General features: G+C 41.2%; 1 protein-coding gene across 1 annotated transcript in view; it reads right to left on the reverse strand.

Moving 5' to 3' along the window:
• dlg3 (discs, large homolog 3 (Drosophila)) overlaps positions 1-15,923 on the reverse strand; it is a 297,837-nt gene that overhangs the window by 220,606 nt on the left and 61,308 nt on the right. Inside the window, exon 4 of the mRNA XM_034181624.1 lies at positions 3,503-3,610. Coding sequence (XP_034037515.1) covers positions 3,503-3,610 — 108 coding nt within the window. The remainder of the gene's footprint in view (positions 1-3,502; positions 3,611-15,923) is intronic.

Below are 15,923 nucleotides of genomic sequence, written 5' to 3' on the forward strand. Positions count from 1 at the left end.
TCTCTTATCCTTCTTATGTCTTATTACTTATTATATTATATATACCTTTTTTTTGAGCTGCTTGGGTGGGTAGGGAGAGTTCTCATGGGATAAAAAAGCTTTTTAACGTACCATCCCTGGTTCTCAAGACTAGGCACCTAAGTGGCTCTACTCTACTCTTTTCTACTCTCCTATTTTACTCCCCTTTAGATATTTAGAGATACCTTTGTATACTGGCATAGTTCCACCTTAGAATTGGAATATAATATATAAGATATACCTTATTGAATTTTCATGTGTACCGCCTTAACTTATGCTAAGATTTGGCACTGTATAAGTAAGTTGGATTGAATGTAGAATGGAGTGTGAGGTAAAGAAATGCGGATAAAATATGACAACGGTGTTTCAGGCCCCAACAGATGCCTTAAATTAGAAGGAAAAGGTGCTAGTTGTGATGACTGGAGAGGCATTACTGAAGCACGGACTGAACAGAAGGAGAATAAAAATAGAAAAGTGCAGAGAAACTAAACCACTGATGAATGCAGGGGACTACAAAATTGTTTAATTAGCCATTCACCTTGCTGCGAAAAGAGAGAGAGATATGCATCTAAAAATACGGTGCTTGCTAAGCATGCATCATCAAAGGACTCATGAATGTGCTCAGTGCACAAGAGCGTATGCTGCAAAAGTGACCAAATTAAAAGAGAAACGAAAAAGATGGGATGAATCAGAGAATCGCAAGAGAGACAGATAGAGAGAAGGAGGGAACGATAGAGTCAGAGCAGTCTGTAGGGATGCAGGCGGGGGAGGAATGTGGTTTCCATGGTAACCCGTGGAAGGCTGAGCTCTGGGTGTCCGTTCCAGCTCCGCACTGCACTGGCCCTCGCCTCTCATCCGCCGTGCTCTCTCTCTCTCTCTCGCCAGCCTCCCCCAATATATCTTACTCCCCCCTCCACCTTCTTTTTTTTTTCACACCGTCGCTCACTTTATCCTTTCCTCATGTTCCCTGCGCATTCACCTCCACTGCCTCGCCTCCTATCTTCATGTGAGAGAGAGAGAGACAGAGCGTCACACGCGCCCGTCTCCATATTACCCACAGAAGCTCGTCTGTGAGAGTCGACCTGTACAGTCACTGTATTCACAAGCAGACATTTCAGCACAAGCACAGCGATTCAATGCGCTGACAAGTTGCATCATCCTCCCTTTTACCTGTTCTAAGCCTGATGATTTCCACGCTCCCTACCCCTCGCTATAGCTCTGGGTATCAGCTGAAAAGCAGACGCCTACGGCTACTCTGCTGCCATGTGCTACTGGCCGTGCTGTAATGGGGGAGGCATGTGAACACAAGGCTTTCAAAATTACTAAGGAACACAGATAACGTATGAGCCATGTCTACATTATAAAATAAAAATGGCTTTTAGTTGCAGCTCATGTAAGCAGCAGGTTGGCCAAAACCATTATATTCTTGATATTAGCAAACAGGATCATGTAAATGCAACATGATGAAAAAAAAAATGAACTGAATCTTTAGGATTTAACCCTTTTTACAGCTGGAAGTAAAAGGGCTGAGCGTGGCAGGATAGATGCAGATTATGAATAAAAAACAGATTAATTTGTGTATTAGGGTCGGGCAATTGGACGATTCCAACATCCATCACTGACTGGTAACCGCCAACTCGATGGTGGCTCCATTATGATGCCATGCCCCCCCGCCATACACACATCAATTTCATTGTTCTTAAAAATACATATTTATTTGTTTGCCACGAGCCGTGCACACGCTAATACTAGCAGGTACTTCAAGTGCGTTCCAGACAAATGTCCCTGGGGAAGATAGTCTGCTGTTCAGCCCACAACTTGATGTCCAATTTTCATGCCGCGCACAACATGGGTACTCTGATCATATCTGAACAGATGGCACTTGCTGTGCTGTTTGGATCAGGGTGGCCCAGTGTCTGTAGCAGTACACAACTAAGCACAGTTTTCTTGCCACATACAGAAAGCAAATGAAGATAGCAAGAAGAGTTCTTCTGCCTGAACTCATCTGGAGATGTGCCAGGGACTGCAACTCCAAAAAAACATTTTTTTCCTAATTTGCCGAATGGTGAGATGGTGTTCCAAACACAGCCAGGTAGCAGCTGCTTGCGGAGAAAAAAATAAAAATCAATTGACGTGCACCGTTACTCGGCCCATTAAGGTAAATTAGAACAACAAAGGACTACAATTTCATTTTCAAGAATGTAAAAAAATGACGGACAATTGCGGACGATGTGGTTCTGTTGGCTTCGTCAAATCAGGACCTTCAGCGTGCACTGGGGCGGTTTGCAGCCGAGTGTGAAGCGTCCGGGATGAAAATCAGCACCTCCAAATCCGAGGCCATGGTTCTCAACCGGTAAAAGGTGCTTTGCCCTCTTCAAGTCGGTGGAGTGTCCTTGCCTCAAGTGGAGGAGTTTAAGTATCTCGGGGTCTTGTTCACAAGTGAGGGACGGATGGAGCGTGAGATCGACAGACGGATCAGTGCAGCATCTACAGTGATGTGGTCGCTGTATCGGACCACCATGGTGAAGAGAGAGCTGAGTAGGGGGGCAAAGCTATCGATTTACCGATCAATCTACGTACAAGCGGCCGAGATGAGTTTCCTCCGCAGGGTGGCTGGACGCTCCCTTAGAGATAGGGTGAGGAGCTCGGACACTCGGAAGGAGATCGGAGTCGAGCCGCTGCTCCTCCACGTCGAAAGGAGCCAGTTGAGGTGGCTCGGGCATATTTTCCGGATGCCCCCTGGACGCCTCACTGGAGAGGTGTTCCGGGCACGTCCCATCGGGAGGAGGCCCTGGGGAAGACCCAGGACATGCTGGAGGGACTACATCTCTCGGCTAGCTTGGGAATGCCTTGGGGTTCCCCCGGAGGAGCCGGGGGAGGTGAGTGTGGATCGGGAGGTCTGGGCGGCTTTGCTTGAGCTGCTGCCCCCGCGACCCGACTCCGGATAAAGCGGAAGAAAATGGATGGATGGATGGATGGATGGATAAAAAAATGAATAAAGCATATATAAATACCTGAACTTCTTGCATTGTTCTGGGATTAGGCAATCCATTCCTAAAATTATGTACCTCCACTAAGAGAGCTGAGGCCAAAATCAGGCATTCCCCAGCTTGTATGTAGGTCACCACAGATGAACAATTTCCACCTCCTCTCTCCTCTGCGTCTTCGTCTGTCACACCAACCACCTGCATGTCCCTCAGTGTATCCATAAATCTCTGTGGCCTCCATCTTCTCCTTCTGTCTGATGGCTCCATCATCAACATCTTTCTCCCTATATACCCTGGGCTCCCCATTAGCACATGTCCGAATCATCTCAAACTCGCCTCTCTGACTGTCTCTAAATTGTCCTAACTGTGATGTAACTTTAATATGCTCATTCCCAATCCTGTCCATCCTCATAATCCAGCTAATATAATAATCCAGATACAGAGAATAGGCAACAGGAAGTCTACTGGGAAACCCCTTCACCTTTGGTGCAATTTACCTTTGGCAGGTCCACATGGGAGCGAGCTACCAAGCCAGAAATTCTCTCCACTTTGTGAGGGCTCCTTCTGCAACTGACTCGCACCAGAGACACTTCCTCCTCCAGGTCCTGCAGGTTGGAACAAACAGTCCAGGTGATCAAAGCATATTCTCAACATCACAGAGAAATAGGACTGCAGGGCTCTCCCCAAGATTTTTCAATAGGTTAGTGCTATGCTAAGTTGTGGAGTGATGTGCTAGGGCTATAGGGAGGGAAGCATTTTTTTCTAATAAATTACCATATGTTCTGGACTATTAGTCACACTTCATTTGGCTGGTCCTGTGACTCATATCTCACAGAGACTTATACGTCTTAAATAAATAAATCAAATAATCCAATATCATCTACAGCTACAGATGTGACAAGTTACTCCTCTATAATGATCTGAATGAGTGTGTCTGATCCACACGCCAGAACGTGAGGTGGCAGTAATGCACCGCTAAGTTGGATGCCAATCGCCATGAAACAAGAATAATATCTATTTCAGATGATTTCAGTCTTGAAATATTATTCTAACACACCAAAAACTTGCATTTTATAGAGCAGACATTTACCCAGTAGGTTTATTTTTAGTTGCTTTTTTAAACTACGATCTCAATGAGAAAGTACAGTAGTTTGATGTTGCACAATTCTAGAATTTCTGATGTGTATATTATTAGCATTACCTTCTCCATAGCGAGCTTGTTATTATCCTACTCTACACTCACTGGCTGCCTGAAAAAAGCGCTACATGTTATCAATGAAAAATAAATTGAACCTTTCAATGTGGTGCACCTCAACAATGCACATGACTTTCATCAAAGCAAGACGATCCCAATAATGATGCTTGCAACAAAGGTTTTGACTCAAAGTGAACACAGCTTCAATTTGAAAATCAGTATCCTGATGCAAAAAGGACAGTATGCACCCTTCTTCTAACGTGTGGGGGCGTCCACCATAATGTTGCAGAGACTATCAACACACATGAATCATACACAGTTTAAAGTAGATATGTAACCTATGATTTTTTTTTTTTAGCTAAAATCTTAATTCATGTCAGTTTCAGTAATCCCACATTAATGATTAGAAATTACAACGGTTTATTTGAATGTTGATCTTTAATGCGTTCTTCACCTTTGGACCCTGGAGTACGCCCACGTGTGTTAGGTCCAAGATGAACCTGCGGATCAGGTTCATCTTGGACCTAACTAACACCCACATGAGTTAGATCCAAGATGCGCCTGCGAGCCAAGTTTGGCAGCTCTAGCTTAAGTGAGCATGGAGACAAGTATTGTAACAAATGCTGTGGCTGGAACCAAGGACGTAGACCAACACTACCCATTAAGACAAGACAGTTTTATTACTGCACATTTTACTACTCAATATGCTTTACTATCAAAACACAAACAACAGAAGGACAACACAGACTGTGAAATATAAAACAGTAAGATGCAGAAACAACTCAGCCACCACACTGTCCAAATGAAACATGTATGATTACTTGAACATATACACACAAGCCTTAAAATGCAGTGTGTGTGTGTATAAATGTATACACATGAACAATAAATAAATAAATAAATAAATCTATAATTCACACTGGTCTTTAAGTTGCATTTATTTTTGAAACATGATAGCACAATTTCATGTAACAAGAAGCAAAATTAAATTCAATCTGTATATTTATATTTATTGATAACAATACTGTATTAGCAAGCAGAAGACAACACCTAATAAATGTTCATGTAAGATGTACAAAGACTAAACTGCTTCTGGTCTCCACTAAACAGACAAAAACGTCATTAGAAGCACCCGGACATATGGACTGCTTCAATGCAGCGGTAAATGTGTGCACTTTTACCTCAGTAAGCAAACTTCTTAACATGACCGATAACAGTTAGCCTTACCTTAGCCTAGCAGCCCTTTTCCACTGCATTTGCAGCTGTCCCACAAAGTACAAACAAGTTGAGTGTTGAGTAGGAGATCATTCTCTAAGACCTAGACCTTCCTCTTCATTCAGATGAGTATACAGGAACAGCTTTCAGTTGCCAATACAAGGTGCCATCTTGTGGATGTACATGATAAAGCAATATTTTTTTTAAAATGTAAATTGCAGGATCATAGATTGCCGTCCTGTCTGGATTGTACTGCGATTCTCGCCCTATGTCTGCTGGTACAGACTCTTTAATGTGAGTAAATGTGTACATGAATGAAAGCAGGGCCGCTGCTAAGGTTTTGGAGGCCCTAAGCATAACTGGTCAGGGAGCCCCACCCACCCTTCCACCCACACACACACACACACACAAACACACACACAAAAGTTCTACTCAAACCGTTACTATGACTATGACTAACCATTGACGTGGTACCTGAGACTTGTATAGCTTCGGTGAAATGCAAATTCTGCGTTGCAATGATTACAGATAACTTTGCTTTTCTCCAATGCGCCATCCTCAGGGCTGGATCCAGAAATGAAAATCTGACAGATGCACTTTTGCCCAATGATATAAATAAAAATCATATGCATCTTGTTATTCAATAATCCTCATTCTTTTATTCGTGTGCAACATACACTGTCACACTTCTTTTAATATATTTATTATAATTAATGGACCATAGTGAACACTTATTTGTATAAATATGATGTCTTAAAAAACACTATAACAAAAATTGACTGCAAACAGGATCAAATTTATTGCCCAGATCTTTCAATTATACCTGAATCTATATATGATTTTTTTTCAATTGATATTGTACATATTTATTATAATTGTGGTATATGTACAATTGTACATATACCACAATTTGATATGTGTACAATTGTGATGTATTTGTTTTAGTATATTTAGATTTTGTTGTGATTTGGTACTTTATAAGCCGATTAAATTGAACTGAAATTGAACATTTTATTGAGTCTTAAAGTAAATAAATATGAAATTGGTCACTGGATCCTTAAACTTTGGACATAATAAACTCTACATGGTGAATCCTTGATCTCTAGACAAATGGGAATAAACAAAATCTGTAGTTTTTGTCAAAAGCATTTCCTTTCAGGCATTATTGGCATCAATGTCTTACAGTACGTTTCATTTTGGGAGGAAAAAACGTCAGCAACATAAGCTTGCTCCCGACTGACGCTTTCAAAATAAAAGGCAACGAACAACAGGCTTAAAAGGCTAAAAAAAACAAAAACGCAGCGTTAATAAAATTGTCGGCAATAATGACCTCAATAATTAACGCAACGTTAACCAGCCCGAGTAATAATGTAATAACTTCAATACATTTTTCAGTCAACTGGAGGCCCTGCAAACTAGTGCAACATGGTTGGTGCCCCACGCAGGCTGCGTAGTCTGCTTATGCAGAACGGCGGTGCTGAATGAAAGACTGAATGAGTGAAAATTGCAGGGCCAGCCGAACAAGTTAAAAAAATAAAAATACAAAAACAAAACTGACTCATAGCCTGGAAAATAGGTATACTGTAATATACAATTTGTGACAAAAGTTTGATTTTAAGATGTTCAAAACTACTAAAGTTGGTAACCACAGCTTGAATTTGTATTCAGCATTAGTTACTAACCTAAACAACTATCAGTCTGATTCACTTCTGGAGATGGATTCTAAATTCTTTGGAATTTGAATTGATAGAGAGATCAGAGGACACAGAGTGTGTGTATCTCCACAAAGACCCTCCTGACTTCTGTTTGACTGTCATTAACCTGAGGTGCAGGTGTTGACACTGTACAAACATGAAAATCAATAGAAGAGATCATAAAAACATAAATTAATAACTACACTGGCTTCCTGGATACAAGGACTTCCTCTTCACCTCATTTAAGTCCATTTATAGGTACAGTAGTGTTCAGAATAATAGTAGTGCTATGTGACCAAAAAGATTAATCCTTGTTTTGAGTATATTTCTTATTGTTACATGGGAAACAAGGTACCAGTAGATTCAGTAGATTCTCACAAATCCAACAAGACCAAACATTCATGATATGCACACTCTTAAGGCTACGAAATTAGGCTATTAGTAAAAAAAAGTAGAAAAGGGGGTGTTCACAATAATAGTAGCATCTGCTGTTGACGCTACAAACTCAAAACTATTATGTTCAAACTGCTTTTTTTTAGCAATCCTGTGAATCACTAAACTAGTATTTTGTCGTATAACCACAGTTTTTCATGATTTCTTCACATCTGCGAGGCATTAATTTTGTTGGTTTGGAACCAAGATTTTGCTCGATTACTAGTGTGCTTGGGGTCATTGTCTTGTTGAAACATCCATTTCAAGGGCATGTCCTCTTCAGCATAAGGCAACATGACCTCTTCAAGTATTTTGACATATCCAAACTGATTCATGATACCTGGTATGCGATATATAGGCCCAACACCATAGCAGGAAAAACATGCCCATATCATGATGCTTGCACCACCATGCTTCACTGTGAACTGTGGCTTGAATTCAGAGTTTGGGGGTCATCTCACAAACTGTCTGCGGCCCTTGGACCCAAAAGAACAATTTTACTCTCATCAGTCCACAAAATATTCCTCCATTTCTCTTTAGGCCAGTTGATGTGTTCTTTGGCAAATTGTAACCTCTTCTGCACGTCTTTTATTTAACAGAGGGACTTTGCGGGGGATTCTTGCAAATAAATTAGCTTCACGCAGGCATCTTCTAACTGTCACAGCACTTACAGGTAACTCCAGACTGTCTCTGATCATCCTGGAGCTGATCAATGGGTGAGCCTTTGCCATTCTGCTTATTCTTCTATCCATTTTGATGGTTGTTTTCCATTTTCTTCCACGCATCTGTTTTTTTTTTTTTTGTCCATTTTAAAGCAAACCATTTTAAAGACTCGTTAGCAGACTTTTAATGAGTCTTTCATTGGACTCAGGTGTGTTGGAGCAGGGAGACAACTAAGAGTGTCAGGAAGGTGGCTCTCAAGGAGCGAACTTGGCCACCCCTGTTGTAGATGAACAGCCTATAATTTTTTGCACCTGCGTAAAGTTTTCCCCTCTCCAATCAACTTTTTAATCAAACTACGCTGTTCTCCTGAACAATGTCTTGAACGTCCCATTTTCCTCAGGCTTTCAAAGAGAAAAGCATGTTCAACAGGTGCTGGCTTCATCCTTACATAGGGGACACCTGATTCACACCTGTTTGTTCCACAAAACTGACGAACTCTGACTGAATGTCACACTACTATTATTGTGAACACCCCCTTTTCTACTTTTTTTTTTTTTTTTTTTTTTACTAATAGCCCAATTTCATAGCCTTAAGAGTGTGCATATTATGAATGCTTGGTCTTGTTGGATTTGTGAGAATCTACTGAATCTACTGGTACCTTGTTTCCCATGTAGCAATAAGAAATATACACAAAACCTGGATTAATCTTTTTAGTCACATAGCACTACTATAATTCTGAACACTGTATGGGAAATAATGTCATTTTCACAATTTTGGCTTCTATCTTCATGCCTAATCATGAGTGGGTGGGGGACCAGCAGACTATCTATCTTTACTCATCTGCATGAAATTCATGGTTCTGTATTTGCTACGACCTCCATATTTGCTGTACAGGAGCCTAGTGAAGGACTATGCTGCCTGGTGCCACAAAAACCATTTACAGCATAACACCTCAATGACAGAAGACCCGGTCATTGACTTTAGGAAGTCCAGACCAAATCCGTGACCAGTTATGATCGAGGGAGCTGAGGTGGAGGCTGTGGACTCTACAAGTACCTCGGGCTGTGGCTGGACAGCAAACTGGACAGGACAACCCAAACCAAGCACTTGTACAGGAAGGGACAGAACAGGCTGTACTTTATGAGGAGGTTGCGGTCATTTAACATCTGCAGGAAACTCCTGTGGATGGTCTACCAGTCCGTAGTAGCCAGCATCCTCTTTTACACAGTGGTATGCTGGGGGGAGCACATACAAGGAGGACACATCCAGGCTGGACAAACTGATCAGGCGGGCTGGCTCTGTGATGGCATGAAGCTGGACTCTCTGGTGACGGTGGCAGAGAAGAGAACACTGGACAAACTGCTGGACATTATGGGCGATGAGTTACCCTCTGCACAGTCATCAGCAACCAGAGGAGCCTCTTCAGCCAGACTGCTCCTTCCCAAGTGCAGGAACAACAGGCTGAAGCACTCCTTTGTCTCTCAGGCCATCAGACTGGACAACTCCTCACTCAGGGGAGGAGGAGTAACATGATGACAGAGGACAGGAAGGATAGGAACAGTCGCAGCCAGTAAACCAGTATTGATCAGTATTTATATTTTTTTTTACTTTCACTTTTGATACTTTGTGTGCTTCTTACCCTGTATGCTGCTACAGAATGCTACTGGAACCTCAATATCCCTGAGGGAGTCTTCCCTAGGGATCAATAAAGTTCTATCTAATCTAATCATTGTGATGCACCAAACGTAAACATCTATTTGTCTGAAGACACTATGATCATAGTGGCCTGCATTACCTTTGTTTTGGCCTGCCATGGCAATTGACAAGCTCATTGTAATTAATAAATTAAATTTAAGAAGATTAAAGAGTACTCCCACCATTCATTTTCTGAACCTACCTATTCCATTTAAGGGTCAGAGGGGGGCTGGAGCCTATCCCAGCAGTCACTGGGTGAGAGGCAGGGCCAACACAAAGACACACACATTCACACCTTCAGTCAATTAACAGTCACCAATTCACCTAAACTGTTGCACCCAGAGGGAACCCATGCAAACATGGGGGAAGAACATGCAAACTCCACACAGAAAGAAAGCACCTGGGACCGTGTCAATGCAAGGCAACACTGCTAACCACTAAAACACTGTGCTGCACTTAAAGACTAGTGTATTTTTAATTATTTTGAGAATAAAAATGTTAATTTTCTAAGACATATAATTTAATAGTGATGTAATTGATGGTTTGTAATTCACACAACATCAATGTTTATTTTTGACCTTTGCTCTTCATCCAGATTGATTTGTGGAGCTTAAAAGAACCAATCTGAGCAACTCTCATCTGAGCCAAGTGAGAGGCAAACCAATTCACATGAACATTCACATGTCGTCTTTGTTGAAAGGTCTTTTGTTTATTTAAATGCAATTTTTGTTTAAGTGCAATGATTTACAGAGAATGACACTGTCGCCTGTGTGCTTGGTCTAGGGGTAACATCAGACCTTACTTGTGTGAAGCGCCTTGAGACAACTTTGATGTGATTTGGTGCTATATAAATGAAAATAAATTGAAATGAATGAGAATTTAGTCCAGTTTATTTATCATTTTAGTGGTGTAGTTTTTACTTTGATTTATTTAGGATATTTCAATATTGTTATATCCAAATTCCAATGTATGACTATTCTTAAGAATTAATAATTCATTGATTTTTGAAAATATGCACTTGCACTGACTTGCAACATAAATAGCCAGACACACACACACACACACACACACACACACACACACACACACACACACACACACACACACACACACACACACACACACACACACACACACACACACACACACACAAAACAGTCTGTTGCAGGGCCACATACAGACAAACTAACAAATTCACACCCACAAGGACACCTATGGACAATTTAAAGTTTCCAATTCACCTAACCTGCATGTCTTTGGATGTGAGAGGAAACCGGAGCACCTGGAGGGAACCCACACCAACACGGTGAGAACATGCAAACACCACCCAGAAAGGCCACAGGTGGGAATCAATCCCATGTCCTACTAGCTGTGAGGTAACAGCACTAACCAGTAACACCCTGTGCTGCCCAGGACAAGAGCCCCCCACCCCCAAATGTTATTGTGTCAGGCCTATGCATGTACTCCGTGGGCCAGGTAGGCCATCCACGCACCCCCCCCACTACTCTCCGCCATTGGGTTCAACTACTTCTTTGGACCTTCTAGAACACCAAAATCAGGTGCCACCATCGTCAAACTCATTTGGTCCTTCCCGTGGCAGCCATTTTCAAAATGGCTGCTACAAACTTGACTAAAGCCCAATAACCTATTTCTGGACCTCTTTTTTTTTTTTTTTTTTTTTTTTTTTTTTTACTGTTAATGACTTTTAAATCCATATTGGAGTGTAAGAGGGGTATTTTGGGGTTTGCTGGAAAAATGTGGTGTTTGGCGGCCGTATATGTATTAAGGCACATAGAGACATGATCTTGGTGTCTAAACATAGGTTTTCAGACCCAAGGAATCCATTGGTACCAACTAAAATGGTCTGCTGTCAGTGGCCATCTTGTATTTTCAAGATGGCTGCCTGTTAATTACATTTCATGGGCTACGTATTGTTATTTTAAACCATATAATCTTGATATGACAATGTTTCTGCATAGTTTATTAACATATCGCACTCTTATTACATCAGATGGTACCGGTATATGACTAAAGAGGAATAAAACACAATACATACTAACAAATACAAATTTAGACGGTTTAAACATATTTACCATTGTTACTTAATGTTGTATGTCATACATAACTTTAATATGTAACACAACTCTAATATTACAATTCCATGTCATTCACAATTTAATTTTCATCCTTATGGTCACTCTCTTCTGGGATAACATAACTGTCACTCTTACATGAAATTACATCACTCGATATATACATTGCTATTCAAAGCATGTTATGTGTGACACATCAACTCTAATATTCGAATACCATTTCTTTCACAGTTTAGTTATCATCACTGTCACTGTCTTCTGACAAAACATCACAGTCACTTTCATCTGAGATCACATCACTCTCTACTGCATCATCCTCATCAGAGCTGTAGTTATCATTGCTCTCTACACCATCAACCTCTTGCGCCACATCATGGGGGATAAGATGTCCTTCAAACCATAATGGTTGTATTTTGCCATCCAAATATGTCCAGCCATGACCCTCTGTAGGCTTGGGGACTGAGGGGTGAGCAATGTGGGCTCGCTTCCAGATAGCTACCTGATAGTTTGCTCTTCTTATGTGTTGTATGAGAGCTTTCCTGCATGGAGGCAGTTGGCACAGGTCAATATGTCTGTCAACATTTATTGTTCCATCTGGGGCCCCACACTTTTCTTTCAAGCGGTCATGACGCAGCTCATCAACTGAGGCTGAATGTGGTTTGCCATACATGATACAGGTGAACTTCTCTATGTCTGCATATAGACTGGCTTTAACTTCCCAGTTGTCTCCAAGTTCATCAGTTCAAGAAGTCTTTCAGAAAGCGCTGTAACTAGGTTTAAGGATATGATTCCTTCATGTTCTCTAATGCCATATACCAACACAGTGCAGAGTAGCTACCTAAACTCTGTAAGGGAGATAGAGTATCTCGTCAATAGTTTTACATCCTCATTGAAGACAACTTTGGATGTTGTAGCTCCTCTGAAAAAGAGAGCTTTAAATCAGAAGTGTCTGACTCCGTGGTATAACTCACAAACTCGTAGCTTAAAGCAGATAACCCGTAAGTTGGAGAGGAAATGGCGTCTCACTAATTTAGAAGATCTTCACTTAGCCTGGAAAAAGAGTCTGTTGCTCTATAAAAAAGCCCTCCGTAAAGCTAGGACATCTTTCTACTCATCACTAATTGAAGAAAATAAGAACAACCCCAGGTTTCTTTTCAGCACTGTAGCCAGGCTGACAAAGAGTCAGAGCTCTATTGAGCTGAGTATTCCATTAACTTTAACTAGTAATGACTTCATGACTTTCTTTGCTAACAAAATTTTAACTATTAGAGAAAAAATTACTCATAACCATCCCAAAGACGTATCGTTATCTTTGGCTGCTTTCAGTGATGCCGGTATTTGGTTAGACTCTTTCTCTCCGATTGTTCTGTCTGAGTTATTTTCATTAGTTACTTCATCCAAACCATCAACATGTTTATTAGACCCCATTCCTACCAGGCTGCTCAAGGAAGCCCTACCATTATTTAATGCTTCGATCTTAAATATGATCAATCTATCTTTGTTAGTTGGCTATGTACCACAGGCTTTTAAGGTGGCAGTAATTAAACCATTACTTAAAAAGCCATCACTTGACCCAGCTATCTTAGCTAATTATAGGCCAATCTCCAACCTTCCTTTTCTCTCAAAAATTCTTGAAAGGGTAGTTGTAAAACAGCTAACTGATCATCTGCAGAGGAATGGTCTATTTGAAGAGTTTCAGTCAGGTTTTAGAATTCATCATAGTACAGAAACAGCATTAGTGAAGGTTACAAATGATCTTCTTATGGCCTCGGACAGTGGACTCATCTCTGTGCTTGTTCTGTTAGACCTCAGTGCTGCTTTTGATACTGTTGACCATAAAATTTTATTACAGAGATTAGAGCATGCCATAGGTATTAAAGGCACTGCGCTGCGGTGGTTTGAATCATATTTGTCTAATAGATTACAATTTGTTCATGTAAATGGGGAATCTTCTTCACAGACTAAAGTTAATTATGGAGTTCCACAAGGTTCTGTGCTAGGACCAATTTTATTCACTTTATACATGCTTCCCTTAGGCAGTATTATTAGACGGTATTGCTTAAATTTTCATTGTTACGCAGATGATACCCAGCTTTATCTATCCATGAAGCCAGAGGACACACACCAATTAGCTAAACTGCAGGATTGTCTTACAGACATAAAGACATGGATGACCTCTAATTTCCTGCTTTTAAACTCAGATAAAACTGAAGTTATTGTACTTGGCCCCACAAATCTTAGAAACATGGTGTCTAACCAGATCCTTACTCTGGATGGCATTACCCTGACCTCTAGTAATACTGTGAGAAATCTTGGAGTCATTTTTGATCAGGATATGTCATTCAAAGCGCATATTAAACAAATATGTAGGACTACTTTTTTGCATTTACGCAATATCTCTAAAATCATAAAGGTCTTGTCTCAGAGTGATGCTGAAAAACTAATTCATGCATTTATTTCCTCTAGGCTGGACTATTGTAATTCATTATTATCAGGTTGTCCTAAAAGTTCCCTAAAAAGCCTTCAGTTAATTCAAAATGCTGCAGCTAGAGTACTGACGGGGACTAGAAGGAGAGAGCATATCTCACCCATATTGGCCTCTCTTCATTGGCTTCCTGTTAATTCTAGAATAGAATTTAAAATTCTTCTTCTTACTTATAAGGTTTTGAATAATCAGGTCCCATCTTATCTTAGGGACCTCGTAGTACCATATCACCCCAATAGAGCGCTTCGCTCTCAGACTGCAGGCTTACTTGTAGTTCCTAGGGTTTGTAAGAGTAGAATGGGAGGCAGAGCCTTCAGCTTTCAGGCTCCTCTCCTGTGGAACCAGCTCTCAATTCAGATCAGGGAGACAGACACCCTCTCTACTTTTAAGATTAGGCTTAAAACTTTCCTTTTTGCTAAAGCTTATAGTTAGGGCTGGATCAGGTGACCCTGAACCATCCCTTAGTTATGCTGCTATAGACGTAGACTGCTGGGGGGTTCCCATGATGCACTGTTTCTTTCTCTTTTTGCTCTGTATGCACCACTCTGCATTTAATCATTAGTGATCAATCTCTGCTCCCCTCCACAGCATGTCTTTTTCCTGGTTCTCTCCCTCAGCCCCAACCAGTCCCAGCAGAAGACTGCCCCTCCCTGAGCCTGGTTCTGCTGGAGGTTTCTTCCTGTTAAAAGGGAGTTTTTCCTTCCCACTGTAGCCAAGTGCTTGCTCACAGGGGGTCGTTTTGACCGTTGGGGTTTTACATAATTATTGTATGGCCTTGCCTTACAATATAAAGCGCCTTGGGGCAACTGTTTGTTGTGATTTGGCGCTATATAAAAAAATTGATTGATTGATTGATCAATACCATGGAACTCATGAGACCTCAACACTTGCTTGAGAGGCCTCACTTTGCCAATACCTTTGAAGGCACTTGTTGAGTCACAATGAGTGAAGGCATGGAGTCCCAACAGAGCTGTGCAAAGTGGTTGCCCATATGTGCCTGCAAGCTCGGTTACATCAATCAGTCTTTTATTGTCACCTGTACCTGTATCAAACAGCACTGTAATGGTCATCTTTGAAGCATGGTGAAGAAGAATGAAGAAGATGTCACTGTCAGGAGACCGTACACGTACTGTTTTGTACCCTTGATCTTGTGCATAGAGGCAGTAGGGTACAACCCTGGTGTCCGTCTCCTCTTGCGTGGAGTACAAGGAACTGATCTCTTTTCTGACTACTGAGCTGCCATCCTGGCTTTCTAAATGGAAGCAGTGGCCCTGTGTGACTACTAAGATACTCCTGTCAATCAGTTTTGGCCCGAAAGAATCATTTGACCATATTCCTGCCATTGTTTCGACAAGTTGCGTTTTATTGTCATCATTTTGCAGGAAGTTCTTCCAGTTTGCTGGATGTTTTGTCTTTGGGCCAGATATTATCAGTTTCTCACTTGAG

Source organism: Thalassophryne amazonica, chromosome 11 (genome assembly GCF_902500255.1).
Source record: "Thalassophryne amazonica chromosome 11, fThaAma1.1, whole genome shotgun sequence".
Lineage (NCBI taxonomy): Eukaryota > Metazoa > Chordata > Actinopteri > Batrachoidiformes > Batrachoididae > Thalassophryne > Thalassophryne amazonica.